At 44.5% G+C, this 18843-nt stretch overlaps 1 protein-coding gene across 1 annotated transcript in view; it reads right to left on the reverse strand.

The window, feature by feature from the left end:
• Positions 1-7774: 7774 nt before the first annotated feature.
• Positions 7775-18843, reverse strand: part of NECTIN3 (nectin cell adhesion molecule 3) — a 182555-nt gene continuing 171486 nt past the window's right edge. The window contains exons 7-8 of the mRNA XM_077481120.1: positions 14049-14133; positions 7775-8028 (exon numbers count right to left, since the gene is read on the reverse strand). Coding sequence (XP_077337246.1) covers positions 7864-8028; positions 14049-14133 — 250 coding nt within the window. The 3' untranslated portion in view covers positions 7775-7863. The remainder of the gene's footprint in view (positions 8029-14048; positions 14134-18843) is intronic.

The following is an 18843-nucleotide window of genomic DNA, read 5'->3' on the forward strand; positions in this document are numbered from 1 at the left end:
GCCAAGGCAGTGTTGCAGAAGCCAATTGAATCTCGGGGCTAACAGCTCCACATTGGTCTTATAAAATTCTATGAGGAAACCGTCTGGGCCCGGGGCTTTGTTAGGTGGGAACACAAAGATAGCAGTCTGGATTTCTTTAAGCGTGATTTTGGCATCAAGGGTCAAACAGTACTCCTCTGCCAGTCTCGGGATGGGCAACCCCCCTAACAAGGAGCCTAGAGCTCCAAGGTCGTACCTAGGAATGGGCGTGTATAGCTTTGAAAAGAAAGTCACAAATTCCTGCATTATCAATGGCGGTTCAGTAACTAAGTCACCGGTCTCATTTCTGATCGCGGGTATATGCACAAGAGGCTGCTGATCAGCCACCAACATAGCCAGAAGCTTACCATTTTTATCCCCTTCAGTAAACACCCTATGAGCATTTTTGGTCCAGTCAGAGCTAGTCAGTTCTTTAATATGAAGAGACAGATGCCTCCTCGCCGCTAGCAGGTGCTCAAGCGAGGCCCCAGTAGGGGAACCCGCGTGAGCATCCGCGCACTCCCTCTCCTGCTGCTTCAGCATATTGAGTTCCTCATTTTCATTTACCCAAGCTGTTTTTATAGCTGATATACATTCACCCCTCGCAACCGCCTTAAAGGCATCCCAGACCACGGGTGGGTCCGCCGAATCAGTGTTATCAGACCAGTAATTTTTAAAGGAGGACTCGAGTTGGGAAAGCACCTGCTCGTTCTGTAGCCAACTCACAGACAACCTCCATTCTCCCCTCCCAGACCCCACCAGAATGGACAGAGTGAGGGAGAGAGGATTATGGTCCGACAGACCACCAGGCAGGTATTCCACCCTCTCCACATTTTGCATCAATCTACCATTTCAAAAGGCCAGATCAATTCTCGCCGCCGACCGATGCGCGGACTATATGTGAGAATAACATCTAGCTGTCAGATGCTTCCACCTCCACAATTCATTCAGCCCCACCGCTGAAGCCCAGCCCACCAGCTCTGTCGAGTTCCCCCTGCTCGGGTTGGAGTCCAACACCGCATCTAACGTGGCGTTGAAGTCCCCCAACATAACCATGTGTAAATTCAGCCAAGTGGGCAAACATATCATACAATAGTTGAACCTGAAACGGAGGGGGCACATAAACATTTACCAACAGTAGCTTTTGGTAACACACCTCTAGCACCACCGCCACATATCGTCCCCCCTGGTCCATGATAACCGTGATGGACCGTGCATGCAATTGCCTTGCTTATAAGCACCGACACTCCCCTGGCAAATGTTGCATATTTGGAATGCAGAGCTTTCTGAATCCACGGCTTCCGCATAGTCAACACTTTAGCTCCATCCAGATGTGTTTCCTGAAAAATAATTATATGTGGTTTTGATTCAGATATTGGAAAACCGAGGCCCTTTTAAATTTGTGGTTCAGGCCCCGTACATTCCAAGACACAATCTCTAATCTATCCGCCATCATTCCACAACATCATAACATAGGTGCCAGCAGCTATGCCCAATGCCCTCACAATCTGGACAACCGGTACCATCATAGAGTACTGTTGAATTAGGAACCATAACCCTTTCCCGAGTCTCTGAGCTGTGACAAACAGAATTTCCCCGCTTCTTTTATACCAGTACCCTTTTTAAAACCAAACAAAAGGGTCCTGATATTTAGCTTCCTCCCATAAACATAACTACAAAAACTTGCGGTGAGGTCCAACTGCCGTAATCGAAAGTCTGCCAAAATCTTCTCCGGTGTATCTTAATCCACCCTGAGCTCCAAATATCAAGAAAACTGTTGGAGTGCAGCAAACTCTGGGGCACGAAATTGTGCTAACAGACAACAAGGATAAAGTGAAAAAACATTATAGCAAGCTCCAATTCGCCCCCCCCCCCCCCCCACAGGAAGAGCCATTGTAAAGAAGTTCGTGTGCTTGATGGTCCACTGGGTAGTCTTAGCCCTACAACAATTACCTACAGGGTTATTCACTGCTTAGGGACTCCCACCGCTCCGATAGGCCAATACCGCTGAAACTGCATATTAGTCAAGGTCCACCAGCCACCCCAGGAACAAAGCCTATTAGTTCTGTTGGATATATGTAGGGACCGTCCTGCCTATCGGATGTCTTGGTGAAAACATTCCTGTGCCCACCGGGCCGCTCCATGCATTGATAATCTCTGACACCACCCCAGGGAATTGGGTGGATCCTGCCCATTCCTCATGTCATCTGGCGGGGGTCCTCCGCTGAGGAGGGTCCCCCAACACATGTTAGACACACAGCAGCCGAGTGTCAGAGAACTTGCAACTCTCAGGATTCCTGTCCTTTCCCTGAGGCAACATAATGGGAACCGTGCAACAGGCACAACATACCTTAACAGACTTGTGGGTTAATAACCCAGAACGCACTGCCCGGTGCCATTAAGCCAATTCTTTGTCCATCCAGTCACAGGCCTCCGCAGGGTTGTCAAAAAATCTTACACTGCCTTTGTATTGGATCCTGAGTCTGCTCGGGTAAAGCATGCTATATTGAATCTCCTTTTCGCGGAGCCTCCTGCGGACATCATTAAAGGAGCGGCGTTGGTGCGTGGCGGCTGAAAAATCAGGGAAGAGCATCAGTTTGGAATTTTCATTGAGTAGCTCTTGTGTCCTCCTGGACTTGGCCAAGATCATGTCTCTGTCCCTTTAGTTCAAGAACCTTGCAAGAAATGCTCGTGGGAATGCACCCGGCGGTCTCCTGCCCGTGGGGACCCTATGGGCCCTTTCAACAACATATGTGGGGGTAAATCCTCCAAAGAGAGCAGCGTTTTGTCTCTGCAAGTCTCTGCAAACACCACAGGCTTGTCTCCCTCCGATCCCTCGGGCAGTCCCACCACCCTGATATTGTTCCTCCGTTGGCGGTCTTCAGCGTCGTCAGCTCTGTGCTGGAGGGACCGCACCATGTCACGGAGTTCTGCTCTATGGGTTTCCTGCGTGTGCGTGGTGTCCTCAACTCCAGACACCCGGTCTTCTACCGTGGTGAGCCTGCCCCGGATCTTATCAAGATCCTGCCTGATCAAAGTACATTCGGACGACAAATGATCAATGCGCCCCATCAGTTCAGACTTACTGGCATTTAAGGCCTCCAGAATAGGTCTAGTAATCGCCTCCGTGTCCACCGCCACAGGATGCTCATCAGCCTGTTCAATGTCTGCACAGTTCTTAGGTGGAAGTGGGATAGGCTTCCCTGAATAAATGGGTTTTCAGGGATCTCCTAAAAGTTGACAGGGTAGGGGCTGATCGGACATGCGAGGCCAGGGAGTTCCAGAAGATGGGAGAGGCCCTGAAGAAGTCCTGAAGGTGAGCATGGGAGGGGTGGCGTGACCGGATGTGATCGAGGCAGCCAGATTTTCTCCACAGCTCCGCACATCCTGCATATATCCGTGATATTGGAGTGCAGAAAGCCGGGTAAAAAAGGCACCATTGTCCGGAGGAAGGTGAGCAGACTCAGGACATGTGTTCATCTGCCTCCAAAAAGCAGCACAAGGTCCAGAAAGAGCAGCGCCACACTCGCTCCACGAAGGGAAGCCCCGCCCCCGCTATCTTGTCCTCACAGAGGGCTGAGCAGCACGCCATGCGGCCGACAGAATATGCATGCATCATACATACAAGGGGGAGTACAACTGGTGGAATTAATGGTGGAAAAGGATCTGGGTGTTCGGGTAGCCTATAAGATTAAAGTGGTCGTTAAGCCACTTTATGCAGTTTATACCATCCTGCCTGTGTAATACTCCTATGTGCCCCTGTGCCTGTGTGTTATAAAAATTAAGCTGTTCTTTACCATATCTCAGAGCGGCGATAGCCGATCACCTGACCTGGCGGCTCTCTCATCTCCTCATCTGACAGCTGAGGAGGGCGGGGCCGAGTAGGAGGAAAGAAGGAGAGGAGGAGAGAGCTGGGGGGTCATGTGAGCAGCGATCACCACTCTGAGAACCTATTTTAATAAAACACAGGCGCAGGGGCACATAGGAGTATTAAACAGTCAGGATGCTAAAAAACATTAACTGAAACTTCAGCAGCAAGACGGGAGAAGAGTGGGCACTGACACAGGAGTGAACAGGCAGGGAGAGGAGGGGGGAGAGGATGGATGGAGGAGAGCACAGGAGAGAAAGGAGAGCTGCGGATTACGGAGGCATGTAAACTGACCACAATGTCAGGGCTCAGCAGCCATGATAAACTGTGGTCAGCTTACAGAGGGGAGGGTAGCACCATGCAGGATCAGCCAGGCATTTCAGGTGATAGAAAGGGCCAAATTAAACAGCACAAGCACTGTGCTGTATAACACGCATTAAGGGAACAGGATCAATATTTATTTTCATTTGTTTTAGGTTAACACACGCTTTAATAATAGCAAGGAATGTCAAGATATCTCTCCCTTGAGTCCATCCCTCTCTTAATACAAGCAAGCAAAGTCCTTTCTTGTATTAAGAGAGGGATGGACTCAAGGGAGAGATATCAGTTTTCCCTGTACAAATCATTAGTAAGACCTTATCTGGAATATGCAGTTCAGTTTTGGGCATCAGTTCAAATAAAGGATATTGGAGAACTGGAGAAATTGCAAAGAAGTGCAAACTGATAAGAGGAATGGAGGAGCTCAGCTATGAGGAAAGATTAGAGGAACGGAATATATTCCCTCTTGAGAAGAAGAGATTAAGGGGGATATGATCAACATGTACAAATATATAGGTGGCCCATATAGTGAAGTTGATGTTCAGTTATTCACTTTAAGATCATCACAGATCACAGAGGACAAGGGGGCACTCTTTACATCTAGAGGAAAAGAGATTTTATCTCCAAATACAGAAAGGTTTCTTAACAGTTTCCGATGTGTCCGATCGGACCGTTTTGTTGGATATTCCAACTGTGTGTGGTCTGCATGGGACTGTTTCCGTCGGAGTATCCGACGGACCAACTTTTCCAATTGCCTCTTGGGCAGGGGGAGATCAGGAAGGAATTTTGTTCCCCCCGTAGTGAATTGGATCATGCTTTACTGGGATTTTTGTTTTTTTGCCTTCCTCTGGATCAACTGTGGGTATAGGATTGTGTATATTGGATTGTATGATATTTTTTTCCCCTTTTATAGGTTGAACTAGATGAACCTGTGTCTTTCCTGACAGACTCCATGGCAGACTACGTGTGGGTTAACCCAATTCTCTCCAATGCTATAGGACCCAACTCCCATAAATTTGAGCTCACCACTAGAGACTGCGTTCCTTTTTTGTCCTCCTCTTACGACCTATAAACAATGCACTTACTTTTTTGGACATCCAAATCGATCGAGGGCTTCGTGGGCAGCAGCTTGGTATGTGGCTCCAGACATCATTTGTAAAGCAGCCTCTTGGGCCTCCATTAATACCTTTATGTCACATTATTCCATAGAGCCTGCATCTCTATATTCTGTGAGCTTTGGTTTAAGAGTCCTGTCAGTTGATGGGGTAAATTAAATTTCTTTTGATCAGCATACCCACCCGGGTGGACTGGCTATTAATTTCCCACACGTCATCTGCCATGGAGTCTGTCAGGAAAACTGAAAATGTATTATCAATACTTGCTGTAATTTTCCTTTTCTGATGGACTCCATGGCAGACGGAGTTCCCACCCATCGGTCAAAGAGTTGCCTAGTTACGGATCGCAGTCTCTAGTGGTGAGCTCAAATTTATAGGAGTGGGGTCCTATGGCATTGGAGAGGAGACGGGGTTAACTCACACATAGTTTGCCATGAAGTCCATCAGGAAAGGAAAATTACGGTAAGTATTGATAATAAATTTTCAGTTTTTTCAAAATCATTAACTATTTAACTATGAATGGATAGATAGGTGGGTCCACCTATTCCATAGTTTTAGTAAATCTAAAGGAAATTGTAGAGAGATTGTACAATCAGATTGTATAGTATATAGTCACCTAAAATGAACTAGTTGCGCTTACATTGCCATTAATGGATAATGGCACCCCAAATGCGGAAAATGTACATTATTAGTATATTGGTAAATAGAGGAGCTGGAATTTAGAAAAAGAAAAGGTGAACTTAACCTTTAAGTTACCTCAATTACCATCACACTCATTTCACCTGAACCTATATTGAAATGCATAAATGGTATCATTCAAGGAATCACTTAATCCATTCTGAGGTTGAGAGCACTCTGGAGCAGATTTTCATCAAGGATGTCTCTGTACACTGCTGCATTTATCTTTTCCCTCGATCCTGACTAGTCCCCCAGTTCCTGTCACAGAAAAAATATCCCCACAGCATGATGTTGCCACCACCATGCTTCCTGTAGGGGTGGTATTGGCCAGGTGATGAGCGGTGCCTGGTTTCCTCCAGGCATGATGTTTGCCATTCAGTTCAAAGAGTTCAATCTTTGTTTCATCAGACCAGATAATTTTGTTTCTCATGGTCTGAGAGTCCTTCAGGTGCCTTTTGGCAGAATCCAGGTGGGCTGTCATGTGCCTTTCACTGAGGAGTGGCTTCTGTCTTGCCACTCTACCATACAGGCCTGATTGGTGGAGTGCTGAGGAGACTGTTGTTCTTCTGGAAGGCCCTTCTCCTCCCATCGCTCAGTTTAGCTGGGTGACCCACTCTAGGAAGAGTCATGGTGGATCCAAACTTATTCCATATACAGATGATGGAGAGCATTGTGATCATTGGGGCCTTCAGGCTCCGTTCAAATTTCCGCCTTCCAAACCACGGGTGGAATTGGAGCGGTTCTGCCCGCAATTTGCAATAGCAGCAAACCATGGGGGACGCCCGTGTGTTCCCGGTGCGTTACTCATTGATTTCAGTAGCACCCCAAATGCAGCGCACAAACAGAATCACGGGACGCCTGTTGCCCAAAAGAAGTACATTAGCGTCCTTTGGGTGACGGGCGTCACGCGATTCTATTTTCGCAAATTTACCCCGATTGTCGCCCTCATACGCTTAGACGTGCCCAGAGCCTCAATGCTGTAGAAATGTTTCTGTACCTTTCCCCAGATCTGTGTCTCGATACAGTCCTGTCTCAGAGGTCTACAGACAATTCCTTGGACTTCATGGCTTGGTTTGTGCTCTGACATGCACTGTTAACTGTGGGACTGTATATAAACAGGTGTGTGCCTTTCCAAATCATGTCCAATCAACTGTATTTACCAAAGGTGGACTCCAATCAAGTTGTAGAAACATCTCAAGGATAATCAGTGGAAACAGGATGTACCTGAGCTCAATTTTGAGTGTCATGGCAAAAGCAGCGAATACTTATATACATGTTTTTTTTTATTTTTAATAAAAATTTGCAAAGATTTCAAACAAACTTCTTTCACATTGTCATTATGGGGTATTTGTAGAATTTTGAGGAAAATAATGAATTTAATCCAGTTTGCAATAAGGCTGTAACATAACAAAATGTGTAAAAAGTAAAGCGCTATGAAAACTTTCTAGATGCACTGTCTACAAATAAAAAAACTAGTTATATACATAAAGTAAATGCCTTCACTTTTTGGTTTTAACACTGAACACAAGATGTCACTATAGCTCAGAGTCTGTATATGGTCTTAGCAGATGGCATCTAAAAATACAGTGCGATAAAATGTATGGATTATATAAAAAGAGAACTAATCCTGTGACCCCTGAGCTCTTTCCAAAATTGTAAACAAACAAATGGATAAAAATAAATGTGTGTGTACCAACTGTGAACTATAATGATAAAAATACAAGCATCTGGTCATCCACACATTAGTCTTTTGGTAGAAATGAAGCAAAAGTCACAATTAAGTAGTCAACCATGTTTATTTTCAATGACGGGCGTACATAATATACCCCTTCCAGAGGAAAGACAAGCATGTTTCATTTGAAAACATCAGAGGTAATATTGTTTCCTGGGGAAGTGAACCTGTCTTGGCTTAAGTTCTTCATAAGGTTCATTTTGATAGCATGCTGCACTATATGATGAGCTTAGACAGGGAGAGGAATTTTCTGCCCTCCGTAAATCCATTTCATGGTTGACATTTTTTTGATCTTTCAACTGAAAAACAAAAAAGTTATTCAGAACTAAAAATGAACATCAAGTTATAAACAGCTCCTTGGCCTTGGGTTATTGAAGGCTAGATTTGCCCCTTGGACTTCTGTAGCTTCCCGTGGGAGCTAAATAGAAATAGATTTTTCAAACCCATCAATAAGGAAAGGTGTCACCAAGCTAAATTCTACTGTCCCTTCTCATCTGGCCCTTACAGAGGTGCAAGCTCAGTCACTATGAGACACCTTTTATAGGCCATCAGTAGAGACTGAACCAGCTGATATTAACCACTTTCAGACTGGACCATTTTGCTGGCTTAAGACCAGATCACTTTTTGCGATTCGTCACTGCGCCGATTTAACTGACAATTGCGCGGTCATGCGACGTGGTTCCCAAACAAAATTGACGTCTTTTTTTTCCCACAAATAGAGCTTTCTTTTGGTGGTATCTGATGACCCCTGCGGTTTTTATTTTTTAAGCTATAAACTAAAAAAGAGTGACAATTTTGAAACACACACATTATTTTTTACTTTTTGCTATAATAAATATCCCCCAAATATTTATAAAAAACGTTTTTTTTTTCCTCAGTTTAGGCTGATACGTATTCTTCTACATATTTTTGGTAAAAAAAAAAACATAATAAGCAATTATTGATTGGTTTGCGCAAAAGTTATAGCGTTTACAAAATAGGGAATAGTTTTATGATATTTTTATTATCATTTTTTTTTTTTTACTATTAATGGCAGCGATTTTTATTGTAACTGCGACATTATGGCAGACACATTGGACATTTTTGACACATTTTTGGGACCATTGTCATTTATACAGCAATCCTGTGTAAATGAAAGTGGCAGTGAAGGGGTTAACCAGGAGGTGGCAGTGTAGGGGTTAAGTGTGTCCTAGGGGCGTCTTGTTAAATGTGGGGGGCGTGGCTGTGTTTTACACATCACTGATCTCTGCTCCAATCACAGGGAACAGAGATCAGTGTCACTGTTGCTAGGCAGAACGTGGCAATGCTTGTTTACTTTAGCATCTCCCTGTTCTTCCTCCAGATGAGACGATCGCAGGTATCCCCTCATCGATCGTGTCCATGGGACCCACGATCGGACTTACGGGGGTCCCAATCGGCGCGTGGGCGCCGCCGGCACGGCTGCACATTTGAAGGGACGTACCTGTACACCCATGTGCCTGTCCGTGCCATTCTGCCGATGTACATTGCTGTGCGATGGTCGGGAAGCGGTTAATTTGCACTGACAAGGGACAGGATTGCTTTCTAATTACTGATAGATTTCAGCTGGTGTCTTGGCTTTCCATGCCTTTTTGCACCTCCCTTTCTTTAGGTGTTCAATGCTTTTTCCATGTGTCATTCCATTTTATTACACATATCTTAATTTCTGAACTTTTTGTTTTGGTTTATTTATATGTATGGATTGCATGGGTTGTTACTGTGGTGAACATTTAGACCCCATTCACACCTGAGCGTTTTGTAGCCCTACGCCTGAAGCTACAAAACGCTGGAGGGGAAAAAATACATTATTCTCAATGGAGATGGTTCACATCTCCACTCCAAGTCGCCTGAAGCCCTACACCTGAAGCTCAAACAAGTTCCGGACCCTTTTTTGTCGCGCGAATCGGGCTGATTTGGCCGTTTTTATTCCCATAGAAACTAATGGAAACGCTCGATTCGAGCGTTTAGCGCGACAACGAGCGTTTCGATTGGCGTTTTGACGCTGTATCTGCAATGCTTAACATTGGTGACCTTTTGCCCTGCACAAATTCGCGACAAAACGCGGCAAAAAACGCCGCGAATCGCGGTAAAAAACGCCGCAATCGCGGTAAAAAACGCCGCAAAAAACGCAAAAAACGCTTGAAAAAGCTACGCTCAGGTGCGAATGCAGCCTTAGGCTGGGTTCACACCGCTGCGGGGGGAGAACCGGATGTGATTCGCACAGCAAATCACATCCGATCTCCGTAGCGCTGCGAGTTCAGCCATACAGATAGTATGGCTGAACTCGCAGCGGTCCCGCAGCAAACTCGCACGGGACCCTTTTTTGGGTCCGCAACGGAATCGGATCGCATGGGGGTTCACACCATGCGATCCGATTCCTGTGTGAGTCGGCAGATCGCACTGCGATATGCCGACGGATCTGGGGGTGTCATTAACATAACATTGACACCCCCAGCCGTCCGCATAGGACAGTGTGAACTGCCGGCGGGAGGTATGCGATGCGGGAAAACGCCGCGGATTCGCGGCGTTCCCGCATCGCAGCAATGTGAACCTAGCCTTAGGCTGGGTTCACACCACAGCGATGCGGGAACGCCGCAAATCCACGGCGTTTTCCCGCATCGCATTACTCCCGCCGGCAGTTCACACTGCCCTATGCGGACGGCTGGGAGTGTCAATGATATGTTAATGACACCCCCAGATCCGTCCGCATATCGCACTGCGATCTGCCGACTCGCACAGGAATCGGATCGCATGGTGTGAACCCCCATGCGATCCGATTCTGTTGCGGACCAAAAAAAGGGTCCCGTGCGAGTTTGCTGGGGGAGCGATGCGAATTCAGCCATACTATCTGTATGGCTGAACTCGCATCGCTACGGAGATCGGATGTGATTTGCGGTGCGAATCACATCCGGATCTCCCCCCGCAGCAGTGTGAACCCAGCCTTAATGTCAGCACCTTTAGTGCTCATGCACACGGACGTTTTAAAAAACTGGCTGCAAAGCTAGCTCCGATGCCTGGAAAAATTGTTGCTAAAAACGTGATTTTTACCGCGTTTTGCATTGGCGTTTTTGCGCGTTTTTGCGCGTTTTTTAGCGTTAAGTAGCGTTTTTTAAGAAACACATCTCTTGGCTATAGCACTCAGAAAACAAAGAAAATATGTTGCGCGTTTATGCGCGTTTTCCCGCGATTCGCGTTTTTACAGCTCTAGCTCCACGCCACGGAACGCACTGGTCCTGGGTTTTTTTTACAGCTTAAAAACGCCTATGCCATTTGCAGCTCAAAAACGCCTAGGTGGGCATGAAGCCATAGACTAACATGGACAGCCGTTTTTAAGCTGCAAAAAAAGCTCAAAAAAAGTGGCTGTAAAAACGTCCGTGTGCATGAGGCCTAATACTTAGGCCTCATGCACACGGACGTTTTTACAGCCGCTTTTTTGAGCGTTTTTTGCAGCTTAAAAAGGCCTGTCCATGTTAGTCTATGGCTTCATGCCCACCTAGGCGTTTTTGAGCTGCAAATGGCATAGGCGTTTTTAAGCTGTAAAAAAAACCCAGGACCAGTGCGTTCCCTGGCGCGGAGCTAGAGCTGTAAAAACGCGAATCGCGGGAAAACGCGCAAAAACGCGCACAAATGCGCACAAACGCGCAACATATTTTCTTTGTTTTCTGAGTGCTATAGCCAAGAGATGTGTTTCTTTAAAAACGCTACTTAACGCTAACGCTAAAAAACGCGCAAAAACGCCAATGCAAAACGCGGTAAAAATCGCGTTTTTGACGCCGATTTTTCCAGGCGTCGGAGCTAGCTTTGCAGCCAGTTTTTTAAAACGTCCGTGTGCATGAGCACTTATTTTGCCTGCTGTATATCTTACCAAAATACAAAAATATATTCAGTACATCCCTCAAATGAATCAACATTTACCAATCATTTATCCCCTGAAAAGTGATAGTACAGATAAATATCTGGTTGATCCTGCCAGCAATCCAGTGCACTCCTAACTCTCTGAAGTGAGCTGACAATGATGCCTCTGCTGCATTGAAATCCCAAGCAGTGTTGTCAGCTCAGTTATTCCCTTCCAGACTACAGAACACCCCTTATGGGTCTGTAGTCCTGCAGGAGAACTCAGGTAGGGCTGTCAAGACTGCTTGAGATTTTAATGCAGCAGAGGCACTGTTTTGTCAGCTTATTACAGGGGGAGACACTAACTAGATTTCTGGCATATGAACAGATATTTTTCTGTACCTGTATCATTCTTTTATAGGGATAAAACAAGTGAAATGTGCATGTAGTGCAGCGATGAGCTGTTTATTATTTATTTTACTTAGACATACACTTTAAACCTTAGGCCTATATATACAGTACCTCACAAAAGTGAGTACACCCCTCACATTTTTGTAAATATTTTATTATATATTTTCATGTAACAACACTAAAGAAATTACACTTTACTACAATGTAAAGTAGTGTGTGTGCAGCTTGTATAACAGTGTAAATTTGCTGTCCCCTAAAAATAACACAGCCATTAATGTCTAAACCACTGGCAACAAAAGTGAGTACACCCCTAAGTGAAAATGTCCAAATTTGGCACAATTAGGCATTTTCCCTCTCCAGTGTCATGTGACTCATTAGTGTTACAAGGTTTCAGGTGTGAATGGGGAGCAGGCGTGTTAAATTTGGTGTCTTTGCTCTAACTCTCTCATACTGGTTACTGGAAGTGCAACATGGCACATCATGGCAAATAACTCTCTGAGTATCTGAAAAAAAGAATTGTTGGTCTATATAAAGATGACCTAGGCTATATGAAGATTGCCAAGACCCTGAAACTGAGCTGCAGCATGACCATACAGCGGTTAACAGGACAGGTTTTACTCAGAACAAGCCTCACCATGGTCGACAGAAGAAGTTGAGTGCACATGCTCAGTGTCATATCCAGAGGATGTCTTTGGGAAATAGACATATTAGTGCTGCCAGCATTGCTGCAGAGGTTGAAGGGGTGGCGGGTCAGCCTGTCAGTGCTCAGACCATACGCCGAACACTGCATCAAATTGGTCTGCATGGCTGTCGTCCCAGAAGGAAGCCTCTTCTAAAGATGATACACAAGGAAGCCCGCAAAACGTATGCTGAAGACAAGCAGAGTAAGCACATGGATCACTGGAACCATGTCCTGTGGTCTGATAAGACCAAGATAAACTTATTTGGTTCAGATGGTGTCAAGCATGTGTGGCGGCAACCAGGTGAAGAGTACAAAGACAAGTATGTTTTGCCTACAGTCAGGCATGTGGTGGGAGTGTCATAGTCTGGGGCTACATGAGTGCTGCCGGCACTGGGGAGCTACAGTTCACTGAGGGAACCATGAATGCCAACATGTACTGTGAAATACTGAAGCAGAGCATGATCCCCCTCCCTTCCAGGACTGGGCCGCAGGCCAGTACCCCAACATGATAACCACCCCAAACACCTCCAAGACTACCACTGCCTTGTTATAGATGCAGAGATTAAAGTTGTTGGCTTGGTCAAGCATGTCTCTAGACCTAAACCCTAATGAGTATCTGTGGGGCATCTTCAAACGGAAGTTGGAGGAGTGCAAAGTCTCTAACATCCACCATATCTGTGATGTTGTCATGGAAGAGTGGAAGAGGACTCCAGTGGCAACCTGTGAAGTTCTGGTGAACTCCATGCCCTAGAGGGTTAAGGCAGTGCTGACAAATAATGGGGGCCACACAAAATATTGACGCTTTGGGCTTAGTATAGACATTCTGACTTGGGGTTGCATTATTTTGGGGTTGCATCGGTCTTAGCAAACACTGCATCAATGTAGGCCACTTTCCCTCTCGTTTGCAATGCTTGTTTTGTGTAGGGGAGAGGATCCTCATGTCCAGTGCAGGGCTATGGACCCTACTCTGATCTTAATGATGTCAGGACCCTAGACCGGTGGAGCATGGGGGTGCAGACACAAGGAAAAAGAGACATTTTTTTTATTTTATTTGCCTGGAGTTAGGCATTAAACAATTATGATTTCACATCTATGTGATATTAGAGTATGAGAATTTTTTTTGTTAGGAAGACAATGAACACATTTAAAAAATCGAATACAGCTTTAGGGAGCTGACCTTTTTGTCTGGTATGTCTTAATAAAAGATACGTTTTCGAAATTAGTCTATTTAGGATTAGATTAATCGGTGCTATAAATTAACGGGCAAAGCCATGTTTCATTAGGATTGTCTACAGTTCTAAAATAAAGTTGACACCCTCAAGGAACAATATTTTATATCATGTTATTCCCATGGCAACAGACTCTGTAGCCTACCTTGTAAAGATATTCTCTACCAAGAACAGAAACTAAATGATCTTCAAATGCAGGGTAAGGTTTGTGTGTAGGTGGCAGCTCAATTCTGTGGGAAAATAGTAGAAAATGTATTTTACAGTTCATCACAGAAATAAAGAAACGAAAATGACATGCTGCTTAATACTGATTTCTTCTAGCAACCGTATGTACAATTAAATCTATCAGAGGTAATGCTTGTTTATATTAATAATGGATTTTGCTTTGCATTATTTGCTTTTATCTGCAAGGACTTGATTTTAAACCAGGTAAAACATAAATTCATATTTATACACAGCTATATTATGACATTAAAATTGGATTTCATTTTTAAAGTGTGTGTGCTGTACCATATGCCTGTATGAACAAGTATCCTGTTCTCTTTGTATTTCTTCCTTAGTGTGAAATATCTGGTGATCTTGTCAGTCCCCCTGCTTTCCTGTTTCCAACTGAGCATACAAGGTCATGAAAGCACATCAATCCCAGTGTGGTCAGTTTCCTTCTTTGCATTCTACTTGGAAGCACAGCCTGCCTGTAATCCAGTGGTTAGACTTCTGCTGGCAGGTCCCTCCTACACAGTTCTTCACTGGGAAGATCAGTGTCCTGCTGTTTCTCTGCCTCCTGTTGACACATTCCCTGTAGTTTTCATCCCCAGGTAATCTAATATATACATTTTATGTATACATTTTATGTATACAATATATATATATATATATATATATCAGCTATATTAGCTATATTATATATATATATATATATATATATATATATATATATATATATATATATATATATATATATATAAGTTGGCCAGCAGCAACTTATAGCACAGGGTGAAGGTTTGATATAAGTCTGCTTTGACTATTGTTAGGGGTCTATTAATCATTACCTAGAGAGCAAGTTAATTTTATTAAAGTGTATTTTGAGGCTGGATCACCCCAACAGGGATCAAAGACAGCATCAAAACTTGACAGAGGGTCTAACCCTTCCCCACTCAACCCTAAGGAAAGAGAAAAGATTTAGCATTTACGTAAACTTTAATACACTCAGGTTTTTTAGTGTTAATATGCTGATCTTTTTTTTTTACCATAGAAATGCGAGTAAGCCTTTGTACACACGGTTGGAAATTTCAACCACAAAATCCATCAGATTTTTTCTGAAACTGGTGTTGCATACACAGGTTCGGACAAAGTTGTCGGAAAATCCACTCGTTCGGAACGCAATGACGTTCGTACGTTCCGACGGGACTACGTTAAGCCTAGTAGCCAATAGCTTTACTCTCGTACTTTGATCTGAGCATGTGTGGCACTTTGTCCAATCAGAATTCTCTACAAACGAACGGAAAAAGTTTGATCGGATTTTGTTCTCGGAAAATTTGAGATCCTTCTCTCAAATTTTTTCAGTCGGAATTTCCGATGGAAAAAGTCAGATAGAGCCCATACACGATCGGATTTTCCAACAGTATAATCTGATTGGACCGTTTCCATCAGAATTTCCAACCGTGTGTACAAGGGCTAAGTCTTTTATTGCATATATTTACAAAGCTGAGGAGACACTTTGTTCTTAATAGATCAGGAAGAGTTGAAAATATTTAAGAGGCTAGGCCAATTTCTTACTGCCTATCATTCCCGGAAAACCTTCTACCCACCTGTCCTACAGTTTCAGTGTCTTCTTACAATAACAAGTAAAACCAAGGCAGGAGATACATTTTCTCATTCAGAGGATTGCTCATGAAGTGACACCTCTCAGGAAGAGTGGATACATTAGAATCTAACAATGCTTAAAAAAGTGAACATTCAAGTATTACATATGCTAAAGCCTAAATGTAGCTAAAATAAAAAACTGAAAGATTAGCACAAGGGACACAACTTAGTTAGTAGGATGCTGATTTCTCTTCTGTTAGTGGATATTTTCCTTCACCCCCAAAGTCTCCCGGTCCCAAAAATGTCCAGTGGGGCAGGGGTTAAAGCGGAGTGCCACCCAAAAGTGGAACTTCCACTTGTTCTTCCCCCCCTCTGGTGCCACATTTGGCATCTTTCAGGGGGGAGGGGGGAACAGGGACCTATTTTTGACAGGTACCCTTCCCCACTTCCAGGAGACTGGGCCTCAGCGCCGTCTCTCTGTAGATCGGCCCCCCTCCTCGTAGGGCTGGGGAAAAAAACTATTTAAATCTTGAATCGAGTTGAGAGATCAAATTCATTCAAAATTTCAGCAACATTTTTTTAGATTTTTTTTTTCCCCCCAGGTCCGGGGCTGACACCATACTAGTCCTGAGGAGCTGTGGGTAGGAGTTTTTAGGCGAGGCCACGGCTTAGGCCTAGTCCACGAGGCCGGATGCCGTGGACTAGGCCAAAGCCGCGGCCTCGCCTAGAAACTCCTGCCCACAGCTCCGCAGGACCGGCGCTGTCCATCAAAAAAAAAAGATTCGAATCGTGAATCGATATTTTTTTTTTTTAGAAAATCACCCAGCTCTAATATATATATATACACACACATGCACACACACACACACACAATATTACCAAAAGTATTAAGACGCCTGCCTTTACATGCACATACACACACACAATATTACCAAAAGTATTAGGACGCCTGCCTTCACACGCACATGAAGTTTAATGGCATCCCAGTCTTAGTCCCTCGGGGTTCAATATTGAGTTGACCCAACCTTTGCAGCTATAACATCTTCAACTCTCCTGGGAAGTCTGTCCACAAGGTTTAGTAGTGTGTCTATGGGAATGTTTGACCTTTCCTCCAAAAGTGCATTTGTGAGGTTCGGCACTGATGTTGGACGAGAAGGCCTGGCTTACAGATTCTGCTCTAACTCATCCCAAAGTTATTGCACTTGCAGTGCACAGACAATTTGCCTTTAGTAAATCAACCCCATAGGCTAACATGAGGGACATTTAGAGGCAGAAAAAAAAGCCAGTCGCCCCTAACAGCAGCATTAAAAATGTCCAGTGTGCATGAGGCCTTAATATTATTCGTAATAGTTGAATATGATGAGCAAGGAGTTAAACTGGAAGGAGTTAACTTCTATCAGACTAGAAGGGGAGGAAGAAGTTAAAGTGTTACTAAACCCACAACAGTAAAATCGGTCTGTAAATGCAGTAAAGCATGCTTGTTATACTCACTGTGGAACCTAAGGTGTGAATCATTCGCATTGTGTAAAAAGACTGTGTGATCCTGTCTTCTCTAATCCTTCTCTTCTTTATCTGACTTCAACCCACCTCCTGATAGAATAGAGCATTAGGGGACAGGCTGCACATGCTCAGTTTGGTGTGTATTGCTAAAGAGTTTTTTTTTTCTTGCAAGCGTGCATGTAATCAGCACATGTCCAGACAGACGATCAGGGAAAAATGAAAACTCCTCCTCCAAACTTTAACTAGACACTCATACAAGTCACAAGACTACTCTACTGATGAAAAAAGGTATTTAGCAGTCAATCTGAAATAGGAAAGCAACGGGACTGCAGGTACATCAGGTATTTCACACAAAGGAAGAGATACAAAGAACAGGTTAATTTTTTTTAAAAGTGCATGGTACAATAAACACATATCCGGAACATGAACCTTTTTTTTTTAAAACAAAAAACCTGCAAGGCAAAGGCATAATGAGCTAGTATGCAGCGCATACTAGCTCATTATGAAATACTCACCTTAGAACGAGGTGCTGATATCTCACCCGATCCACGCTGAGGGAGCTGACATATTGCCTTGGCGTGTCTTCCCAGGTATCACGGCTCTGGCGCTGTGAGTGGCCGAAGCTGCGATATGTCCCTTCCGTGCATGCGCATGGGAGTCTTTTTCCCGGCAAGGTCTGGCAGTTCTGCAGGACCTTCAGTGGGGCCTCAACAGCGCATGTGCCGCATGACGTCAGCTGCTGCATGAAAAGTAAATATCTCCTAAACCGTACATGTTTAGGAGATATTAATTTTACCTACAGGTAAGCCTTATTATAGGCTTAACTGTAGGTAAAAGTTTAAAAAATACTATACAACCACTTTAAAGAGGTGGAGATCGACCTGAACAACATGGGAGAAGTCAAAGATCACCTGGTACAGTGTTGCCTCCTCACACCTGATCTAAACCTCTAATTGCTGTACTACTGTGTTGCAGTCGCATGCATTGCATGGCAATGATGGGTTTAAATCAGGTAGTGAGGAAGCAAAATAATCTCTTCCTCGCCACCTGTCAACACACACACTTGGATTTCTTTTCAGAGGAGCAGCAGTGCTTGCTGCACTTGTGAATAAGCCCTTAGTTGCATGCAACATCGGCACCCTTAGGGCTCATTCACACGTAAAGTTTGGGGATGGTAAAACAGCAGGATATAATAGAAGTCAATGGCTAAGCGCAGAGCCTGCAGGAAAGCTGCAGGTACACTGCACCCGCAGTGTAAGTGGACCGCAGTGTATCAGTGTGAAAGCAGCCCTATATTATTATGCCCAGTGTATTGCTTCACACTGACCTGAGGATCTCTTCTTTCCTGCTGTTGGAACCATTCTGGAGACCGCTAGCTGGGATAAGAGGTAGAATGCAGGTGGTATCACTCCGCATGGGACAGAAGTCAGCACTACAGAGGAGACATCGGTTTATGCTCCCTACTACAGCTCCAAGTAGTAGTAACTCTGCATTGCACTCTATTTGATGCTCTGTGATGGTGAGGCAGCAAGCCCAGACCGCGATCTACCAGTCACCTGGCCCGTAGATCTACTGGTAGATAGCGATCTACAGGTTGCTGACCCCCGCTTTAAGGACTTGTTCACACTGTAGCTCTG

This window comes from Lithobates pipiens, unplaced genomic scaffold (genome assembly GCF_037356315.1).
Source record: "Lithobates pipiens isolate NorthernLeopardFrog02 unplaced genomic scaffold, aLitPip1_a1.2 Scaffold_16, whole genome shotgun sequence".
Lineage (NCBI taxonomy): Eukaryota > Metazoa > Chordata > Amphibia > Anura > Ranidae > Lithobates > Lithobates pipiens.